At 42.8% G+C, this 10,048-nt stretch overlaps 1 protein-coding gene and 1 long non-coding RNA gene across 4 annotated transcripts; one reads left to right on the top strand and one right to left on the bottom strand.

Annotated features, from left to right (window-relative positions):
* Positions 1-795: 795 nt before the first annotated feature.
* On the bottom strand, positions 796-3,075 carry LOC100273365 (uncharacterized). 3 transcript variants are annotated; one of them, XM_020541954.2, is made up of 5 exons: positions 2,829-3,075; positions 2,498-2,713; positions 2,285-2,386; positions 1,450-1,692; positions 796-1,251 (listed from the first exon to the last, which is right to left on the bottom strand). In XM_020541954.2, exons 1-5 carry the CDS (start codon positions 2,916-2,918, stop codon positions 1,045-1,047), a joined length of 858 nt encoding a protein of 285 aa, XP_020397543.1. In that variant the 5' UTR covers positions 2,919-3,075; the 3' UTR covers positions 796-1,044. The 3 variants fall into 3 exon arrangements, with proteins under 3 accessions (XP_020397543.1, XP_020397544.1, NP_001141276.1); XM_020541955.2 differs by having other exon boundaries at positions 2,498-2,738; positions 2,829-2,904; NM_001147804.1 differs by having other exon boundaries at positions 815-1,251; positions 2,498-2,671; positions 2,829-3,037.
* Positions 3,076-7,067: 3,992 nt separating this feature from the next.
* LOC103635751 (uncharacterized) lies at positions 7,068-9,751 on the top strand. The gene is made up of 3 exons (XR_002264258.2): positions 7,068-7,409; positions 7,496-8,583; positions 8,670-9,751. It is a non-coding gene; the product is annotated as an uncharacterized lncRNA (long non-coding RNA).
* The last annotated feature ends 297 nt before the right edge of the window (positions 9,752-10,048 follow it).

The raw sequence follows: 10,048 nt of genomic DNA, 5'->3' as shown, positions 1-10,048 counted from the left end.
CAACGACTGACTGAACAAACAGAGACTATAAAATGATATAATTCCATCATACATAAACCAAATAAGAGAAAGTTTGTGAGCTCAAGTTTCTAAAATAAGTCACGTGAACTCAAACTTATAAAAAAGATAAATCAAAATATGGAGTGATTGCTAAAGTCAGGCATCAATAAAAATTGGATGTGCTCCATATAAATTATGCTACTTCGTAGCAATACTAACGTTTAAAACCAACAAATAACCTTTTATTTTACTGTTAGTGTGACAAATCATTGTTGCTCCATTCAATTCAGCAGCCTCAAACACCATGGAGTCCATTGCGTCAATGTGGTCTCAGATACGACCTAATGCTTGCAAGAGACAAGAACGTCGTGCCGGGCTTGGGCTGTAGCCTCGGCCCGTAGTGCTAGTCCGGCCCGACACAATTTTTTTATTTTACAAAAACTTATATATATATATATATAATTTATATTCAATATTAAAAACATCTGAGCATGATGTTCTACTGGTTAGACAACTTTACTCGGTGTCTCCTGCCCTTCTTCCATCAGGGTATGGGTTTGAACCTTACCTCCTGCACCATTTTTTAACATTTTACGCTGATTTAATCAAATGAGCTGATGGGCTGGTCCAACACAGTCAGCAGGCCGGCATGACGTGCCTGGGCCAGCCATTTGGCCATCTATAGGCATGCGACGGATTAATTTGAAATAGCTGTGAGGGGTTATTTGTAAAAAGATGACGCGGGACGACCGTTGAAACTGGTGCTTTAAGTATAGTATAGTATAGATATAGATATAGATATAGACTAGAGACTGCTCACAGTGTGGACGGCCCATGTATATATTGTCATGTCATCTCATTACACGGATCATCAAAAACCTGGTATCCCAATCATTCAGAGCTAATAATATATCTAGCAGACATCATAATTCATCCTGGTCTGTTGTGATGTAACCACTAGAATTCCGTAGTGATCCATTTTAATTATCTTGTTATCTGAACAGTTTCTTGACGAACTGTGAGATAGCAGTATTCCATTTGCCGTTAGCGAAGACCCCTAATCTGATCTCCTGTTCGCATTCTCTCGGAATACTTGGCAACGTCGATGCCAGACGCGCTGCGGCCACCAAATGCGGAGTCCAGCTTCTCCATGTCAAACATGTCGGCCATTATCCTCTGGCTCTCAGGATTGTCAGTGTACACGAATTTCACCTTCTTTTCCAGCTCCGGCTCGATGAAGTAACTTAGCATCTAAAAAAAAGGAGGTTTAAGCATTATACATTGACACTGCAGTTAATGAAATGGCATGTCACAATTTCTACAGGACCAAGCTTGTACTGGTTCAGACAAAGTCCATGGCTTAAAGTTCAGGATGCTTGACAACCGATGCCAGAACTAGTAAACCTGCTGTTAAACTTAGAAACAGAATTGCACTATGGAACACCGTACCTTCCAAAAGGATTCAAAGATCTTTGGAGGGTCGAAAAGGATCGCGGCTGCTATCAGCCCTGGGTAATGTTTCTGAATGATGTTCATCGATTGACGTGACTGTGCCAACGGAGTACTTGACAGTGTCCATCCACGGAAGTCAGCTATCCAAACAACACTTTCTTGCCCGTTTTCTGAGCCCGCGGTACAGCTCTCCAAGGTGTAAACTAGTAGTTTCACCTGCTCCTTCGCTGAAATTTGGCTCTGCTCGAACACACTTTAAGGTTAGCAATGGGCTTAGAGGTAAATAAAAAAAATACTATTCATTACCGGACCTCATTTTCGGTAAAAAAACAACGAATTTCGCCGAAAAACATGGGATCTCGGCCAAGAAACCCGAATTTCGTTTCTTAATTTCCAATGCCTATACATATTGCAAGAATTTGGGTCGAAAAACCAGAGAAGCAAGCATCGTGTCTTGGTGGAAAAAACCCAGCTAGTAGGAAACAGCATTTCTCCACCGGGAATTTCGAAAACCGTCCGGTTTTCTCGTTCCCGGCCCGTGATTAGCGAGAAATTATGAAAAACGGAATAGTTAACCCTGGTCGGATCTCTGTATGATTAATTGATGAATGGATTTGAGATGTGTGCTGAAGCTATCTACGAATCACCCGGCCCCCACTCTCTGTGTGATATGATGAATCGATTTGCGATGCAATGGGTCCTCTCTCCTCTTTATGATGAACTGGTCTAGCCGTCTAGGGACGAATCAACATATGTCTTGTGTTTAATATTTCCCTCTCCGTACCGCCATGCTGCGGGTGCAGCCGGTAGCAAGCAGTTTAATTATAATAACCTTTATCGCCGGCACTGTTACCACCACAGTCCGGCCATCCTTGTCGAGGTAGTCAGCTATGTACGCTCTCTTCACCTCATGCTCCCTTCCAGGAATGTCATCCTAACATAGTAGATTCCAAAAGAAAAAAAAAACATCAGCTAGCTGTGGTCTTTTCTAATTTCTACGTACGTACGAACGTGCATGCAGTACGGCTACTTATTAGTACTATACCCAACGGATTTCGTCCGGCCTGTACTGGCGCCTCCACTTGACGGTTTCCTTGACAGCCTTGGTGGCTTGCGCTGCGCTCCAGCTCCTAGCGTGGAGGAAGCGGCGGACGGTGGAGTCCGTCAAGAAGCCCGGCATCTCCGCCGGCCGCAGGAGTTCCCGCACCTCATTTATCATCTGCGTACGTAGTCCATATATAATTGATGTGCATGATGCATGCTTTCACCAACCAAGAAGGAGCTGCCTGAGACGAAGGTTTCGGAGAACTTGTAGCCACCGTTCGTTCTGTGCAAAACGATATGATGCCGCTCGCTCGGCTCTACTACGTTGTTACCTTTGCCTGCTGTTCTTCTGACGCCACCGCCGCCGCCGCTGCCTGTTTCTTCGTCGTTGGGTCGCTCTTGCTGCTGCGTGGGTAGCTCATCGCGCTGCTGCTTGAATTCTTGTGTGCTCGCTGGGTTCTGGGGTTCTGGACACCTGCTGCGGACCTGCACTCGAGCTGCTAGCTCCTCCTCGATCGGTTTTATATATAGAGCTTCTCGCGTGCTGATTCGATACCTTTGAGAAAGTTGAATGATGTTTTTATAATATAGTCCGCTTTAACGGTATCAGGTATGGACAAAGATTGTGAATGAATGTAAAGTGGTTAGAGTAGGAATGGACGTCTGATGAGTGGGTAGACAAGACCGAAGATTTCGTGGACGGCACGAACAGGGAGGGAGCGAGAGGGTACGAGAAGATCGCGACGGAATGGCGAGTGGCGCTGATGGCAGTTGAGCAATGAATGCGTTCAACGGCGACGATGTAATGTAACTGCTCCGTGTTATTCTCCCGCCCCGGCCTTAATTTAGGCCACATAGGCATTATTGCTGCTGTTTATTTGGTTTAGGTTTTAGTTGTGGTTTGAAAAAGACGCCACAGAGGCAGTGCTTGTGGCTGGCAGTCAAACGCGCCATCGTTCGAATTGATGTGCAGACGTGGTTGGTTGGTTGGTTGGTTGTTGTTGAAGACGAGACAGAGACGGCCGGCTGCAGAGATGATCACCAATATAATGCAAAAGGCTACGACACAATGGAGCCATACATGGCCACGCACTGCCCGACGAGGACAAATATGCATGCTACTATATATTTCCTTCTGACTGATAATAATTAAGGATGGTCAGCTGAATGTTACGACGACGACCGCACCTAAAATTTCTTCGTCAGAAATAAGTACATGGCCCTCACACACTTTAATTTTGGTCAAGCTCATATATTAGGTTGGCGCCTTGGCGGCAACATGCAAATTAATACACTGTACTAGCTAGGCGTCGGTTTTTTTTTTGTGTGTGTGTGTCAAAGCCTGTTCGCTGTCCGACAATGAGCAGGGAACCTTTTACAGAGTGTTTGGTTTACTAGCTCCAACAAGGAGCTCTAAAGGGTCTTGTACCCTAAATTTAGAGTACGAGGACGTCCTCTACTCACTCCAGCAACGTCCTCTAAACGGTCCTCTAAATTTAGAGAACGTTGCTAGATCCTCTATATGTAAAGTTTCTCTAAACAGTTCTCTATCTATTTGAATACTTTAAACAACCAGTTTAATAAAACAAAAATATATACAATACATTTGAGAGTATGACAAATACGTATGTACAAAAATTAAAAAATTAAAAATGTCTTTAATATAGATATTTACATATAGAGGACGTGATTTAGAGGACGTTGTTGGAGAGAAAGTAGATATAGGAGATAAAATCTTTTAGAGAAGACTGTAAAGGATGGATATAGAGGATGTATATAGAGGACGTTTCGTTCATAGTTGGTTGCTGGTACCGTCTCATCTTGCACCATTATATACATTAACTTTACCTCAGCTCGTGTTTGGCTCACTGCCCGCAGAAGACATATGATGTATGAGCAGATACAAAATAAGTTATTTTAAGACAATTTGACTGCACCCACACATACGCTAGAAAACGCCATACCCTGATAGCGCTGCTAGCTGGTCCCATTACTGTTCCCACCGCAGTACCTAAACAACACCTTTATTCTACCCTTTGGGACTTGAAGCAGTTTGACACATCTCTACTAATCCATGTGAGCAGCGAGGGCGTCCACCACCCGGCTTCACCGTGCCCTCGCCCGGCCCCGCACATCCCGCTCCCCGAAAACCTCTCCCTCCGTGCTAGGGCTCATCCCCACCGCGTCGTAGCTGCCATCATCGCTGAAATCCTCGCTCACCCCACGCCGCGCCGAAATCCTCATCTGCCCCGCGCCTGCCTCCCAAACCACGCCCGCCCCTCAGCCCCGACGCCCGCCGCTGCGTCCCACACCGCGACAACCACCCCCTTCCCCCACGAGATGCTAGCTCTCCTCCACCTAAACCCTAACGTAGCTTCTCCACCACGCCGCCAGCCTCGTCGCAGCGGAGTTCCTCCGCCTCCTCCTCAATGCCCAACCCCCGCCCCTGCGATCTTCGCCTGGTATTCAATCGGCGTTTCGTCTACGAAGGCAGCCCAGCGCGGTGATGCGCTAGCCGTGGGGCGGCTGCTTCTCGGGTGGCGACGTCCGCGTAGGCGGGCATGTCACCCCCAGGAGCTAGAGCCGGAGGTCTTCTCCTTCGTCGAGCCCCTCCGCGTTGTGGTGCCCAGGTGAGTACAAAACTAGCCATCCCTCTCCTCCTTTGGTGTGCTTCCTCCTCTCCCCTCCGCGTTGTGGTCCCCAGGTTGATGATGATGATGTCCAAGAAGGTGCTCTTCCTCCGTATCCACTGGATCGTGATTTCGTGATCTGACACAACGTGCCAAGGTGAATTATTGTTCTTGGCTTCTCTCTAGGTTTTGAGGTTTTCTTGGCAGGTTTCGCTAAGCTATCTTCTTAGTGCAAAGCTGTGTGTGTGGTCTTTCCCCCCAACGGTTTTTGAGGTTGCTGTTGACAATATACTCAATGGAAAAAATAAAACAGAATGTCTACAACTTGTTGTTGTCTTGTATGACTGAGAAAATTATTAGATCAGGTTTCTCTATATGTGCCACTGGAAGAAAGGAATTGGGGGGGGGGGTCTTCTCTTCTTCAGTCTTGACTTATCTTGTTCGAGAAAAAAAATTTATCAGTCAATTGACACATTCCTCTATTCGTGTTCATGCATCACAATTTATATCTCTTCCCAGTGGTTTTGACAATTTTAGATTTGCGTGCATAGATGCTCCCAAATTGAAGGTGAGTCAATCTTTGTAATACCATCCTGGAAAAGGCATATGATTATCAATTGACACTTTCTCTATCGTGTTCATGCATCACAAGTTGCAGATTTACAGTGCAGTTTTTCCATGCAGCCATAGTTTAAGAAGCAAAAAACACGAAGCCCCAGAGACATTACCATAATAGACAGTTGTAGACCCCATAAGACAACGACCCAATAGAGAGCTAAAGTTTTGGAAATTATCTAAACCCACTGCAGATATAATGATGAAAATCACTGCACACATACTGCATTGCTTCGTTCAAAATGATATAAAAAAATACTCTTTTCAAAAGAAAGCAAGATGTAAACTCTACCATTAATTAATTGCTCATTATGGTGTATGTGCCACTAATTCTATACTATTTTTTTCTATAGCTGAATTTCTGTTTGACTGTAAAAACATGTGATATATAATTATATAAATTGATCATGTAGGAGCCCTGAAATATTTTCTATATGATCAGGTTATGATATTGAGCGATAAGATCACCACACAGTTAAGCCTTCTCCAAAAGATATATTTAGCTCTTGATTATTACTCTCCTACCTTGCAGCAGCATCTCGGTGTGTCTGTCTCGGCTGGAGATGTCGTGCATGCTTCTGTGTCCATGTATTTTACAATGACCCGGTATAATATTCGGAACATCACAAACGTTAGCATGGTTGCCTTTGTATGTAGCTGCTGGACGCAATATTACCATTTCAAAAGGGAATGAAATTACCATTTCAACCACTAACAATGTGTTTCACAATATTAACTATTTTGTTGATATGCCAAAGGTTGTTCTTCTAAAACTTTTTATTTATATTTTTATAGTTGATCATCAGCCAAGATTGTTTATACCAGCCAAGATTATTTCAAGATGGACGACCCATCTTGACGCAATAAAATTGCCATTTGTTTGAAGGCTTAAAGGCAAATAACTTCCTCAGGATAGTTCTATTTTCTTTTGTTTTTGTTAACTCTGGATCAATGGCACAAGTTGTTTATGTGGGAAGTCTCGATTGAAGCTCAAGGTTTAAAGATATACTAACAGAGGCAAAAACTGGACACTGCCTATTTTTAAGAATTTATCCAGTTCGTGTTTACGTGACCTTGAACTTTTAGTGGAACATTTGTATACACATTTCGTTAGAAATTAGGATCAGATTTCTAAACTAACAAAGATGCAATGAAAAAACTTAAATTGTTAGGTTCCCACTTTCGAAACACCTTCACATTTTACTTCTCATCGAATGCATTTCCTTATGGTTGGCTCTTTGAATATCCTTTTATCATGTTCCTGTTAAACTTCTTTGCACCGATTTGATTAGCAACTGGATATCTGATTGGGGGGGGGGGGGTTTACGCTTGCTGGTGTATCTTGCAGCCACATCCTGATGTGAAGCCGTCTGCTTCACTTTGAATATGTGGGCACTGAAGCTATGTGACGATGAAAAAATGCCAGTGAAAAGAACCGAGAACATGTTTGTTTGTGTTCATCTTCACTACATTTTGCTTCCCAGACATTTTTTATTTCCTTTTCAAAAGAATGATTCCGATGTCGAACATGGTTGTTTCAGGTCAGAGGATCTTGGTGATCACTGCTGCCACATGGTCAGATAGGCCATGGTATTAACGAAGATAGGGCTTTGGTATAAACACATGATTGGAATGAGGCGTTCTGAGCTCCAAAAGGCTGAAGCCAAGGTACTTCTATAGCTGAATTTCTGTTTGACTGTATAATTATATAAATTGATCATGTAGGAGCCCTAAAATATTTTCTATGTGATCAGGTTATGATATTGAGCGACAAGATCACCGCACAGTTAATCCTTCTCCGAAAGATATATTTAGCTCTTGATCATTACTCTCCTACCTTGCTGCATCCCGGTGTGTCTGTCTCGGTTGGAGATGTCGTGCATGCTTCTGCGTCCATGTATTTTGCAATGACCCAGTATAATATTCGGAACATCACAAACGTTAGCATGGTTGCCTTTGTATGTAGCTGCTGGACGCTTTCTTGAAGACATGCAAACTTGTTGCAGATTTGAGAAGTAAACAAAATGGAGGCGATGCAACGTGAATGATGATTGAGGAGGCGGTATGGTAAGATCTCCATTGGTATAGCTAATGTTCATCATGTGCTTATCCATGTTCTATGCCTGCAGCTACAGACCAAGGTTTTTATGTGGGAAGTCTCGATTGAAGCTCAAGGTTTAAAGATATACTAACAGAGGCAAAAACTGGGCACTGCCTATTTTTAAGAATTTATCCAGTTCGTGTTTACGTGACCTTGAACTTTTAGTGGAACATTTGTATACACATTTCGTTAGAAATTAGGATCAGATTTCTAAACTAACAAAGATGCAATGAAAAAACTTAAATTGTTAGGTTCCCACTTTCGAAACACCTTCACATTTTACTTCTCATCGAATGCATTTCCTTATGGTTGGCTCTTTGAATATCCTTTTATCATGTTCCTGTTAAACTTCTTTGCACCGATTTGATTAGCAACTGGATATCTGATTGGGGGGGTTTACGCTTGCTGGTGTATCTTGCAGCCACATCCTGATGTGAAGCCGTCTGCTTCACTTTGAATATGTGGGCACTGAAGCTATGTGACGATGAAAAAATGCCAGTGAAAAGAACCGAGAACATGTTTGTTTGTGTTCATCTTCACTACATTTTGCTTCCCAGACATTTTTTATTTCCTTTTCAAAAGAATGATTCCGATGTCGAACATGGTTGTTTCAGGTCAGAGGATCTTGGTGATCACTGCTGCCACATGGTCAGATAGGCCATGGTATTAACGAAGATAGGGCTTTGGTATAAACACATGATTGGAATGAGGCGTTCTGAGCTCCAAAAGGCTGAAGCCAAGGTACTTCTATAGCTGAATTTCTGTTTGACTGTATAATTATATAAATTGATCATGTAGGAGCCCTAAAATATTTTCTATGTGATCAGGTTATGATATTGAGCGACAAGATCACCGCACAGTTAATCCTTCTCCGAAAGATATATTTAGCTCTTGATCATTACTCTCCTACCTTGCTGCATCCCGGTGTGTCTGTCTCGGTTGGAGATGTCGTGCATGCTTCTGCGTCCATGTATTTTGCAATGACCCAGTATAATATTCGGAACATCACAAACGTTAGCATGGTTGCCTTTGTATGTAGCTGCTGGACGCTTTCTTGAAGACATGCAAACTTGTTGCAGATTTGAGAAGTAAACAAAATGGAGGCGATGCAACGTGAATGATGATTGAGGAGGCGGTATGGTAAGATCTCCATTGGTATAGCTAATGTTCATCATGTGCTTATCCATGTTCTATGCCTGCAGCTACAGACCAAGGTTTTTATGTGGGAAGTCTCGATTGAAGCTCAAGGTTTAAAGATATACTAACAGAGGCAAAAACTGGACACTGCCTATTTTTAAGAATTTATCCAGTTCGTGTTTACGTGACCTTGAACTTTTAGTGGAACATTTGTATACACATTTCGTTAGAAATTAGGATCAGATTTCTAAACTAACAAAGATGCAATGAAAAAACTTAAATTGTTAGGTTCCCACTTTCGAAACACCTTCACATTTTACTTCTCATCGAATGCATTTCCTTATGGTTGGCTCTTTGAATATCCTTTTATCATGTTCCTGTTAAACTTCTTTGCACCGATTTGATTAGCAACTGGATATCTGATTGGGGGGGTTTACGCTTGCTGGTGTATCTTGCAGCCACATCCTGATGTGAAGCCGTCTGCTTCACTTTGAATATGTGGGCACTGAAGCTATGTGACGATGAAAAAATGCCAGTGAAAAGAACCGGGAACATGTTTGTTTGTGTTCATCTTCACTACATTTTGCTTCCCAGACATTTTTTATTTCCTTTTCAAAAGAATGATTCCGATGTCGAACATGGTTGTTTCAGGTCAGAGGATCTTGGTGATCACTGCTGCCACATGGTCAGATAGGCCATGGTATTAACGAAGATAGGGCTTTGGTATAAACACATGATTGGAATGAGGCGTTCTGAGCTCCAAAAGGCTGAAGCCAAGGTACTTCTATAGCTGAATTTCTGTTTGACTGTATAATTATATAAATTGATCATGTAGGAGCCCTAAAATATTTTCTATGTGATCAGGTTATGATATTGAGCGACAAGATCACCGCTGATAGTCGCCTAGAGGGGGGGTGAATAGGGCGAAACTGAAATTTACAAATATAAACACAACTATAAGTCGGGTTAGCGTTAGAAATAGAAACGAATCCGCGAGAGAGGGTGGAAAACAAATCGCAAGCAAATAAGAAGTGTGACACGCGGATTTGTTTTACCGAGGTTCGGTTCT

This window comes from Zea mays, chromosome 8, assembly GCF_902167145.1.
Source record: "Zea mays cultivar B73 chromosome 8, Zm-B73-REFERENCE-NAM-5.0, whole genome shotgun sequence".
Classification (NCBI taxonomy): Eukaryota; Viridiplantae; Streptophyta; class Magnoliopsida; order Poales; family Poaceae; genus Zea; species Zea mays.
The sequence above is the reverse complement of the archived record's forward strand: the minus strand, read 5'-3'. Positions and strand labels throughout refer to the sequence as shown.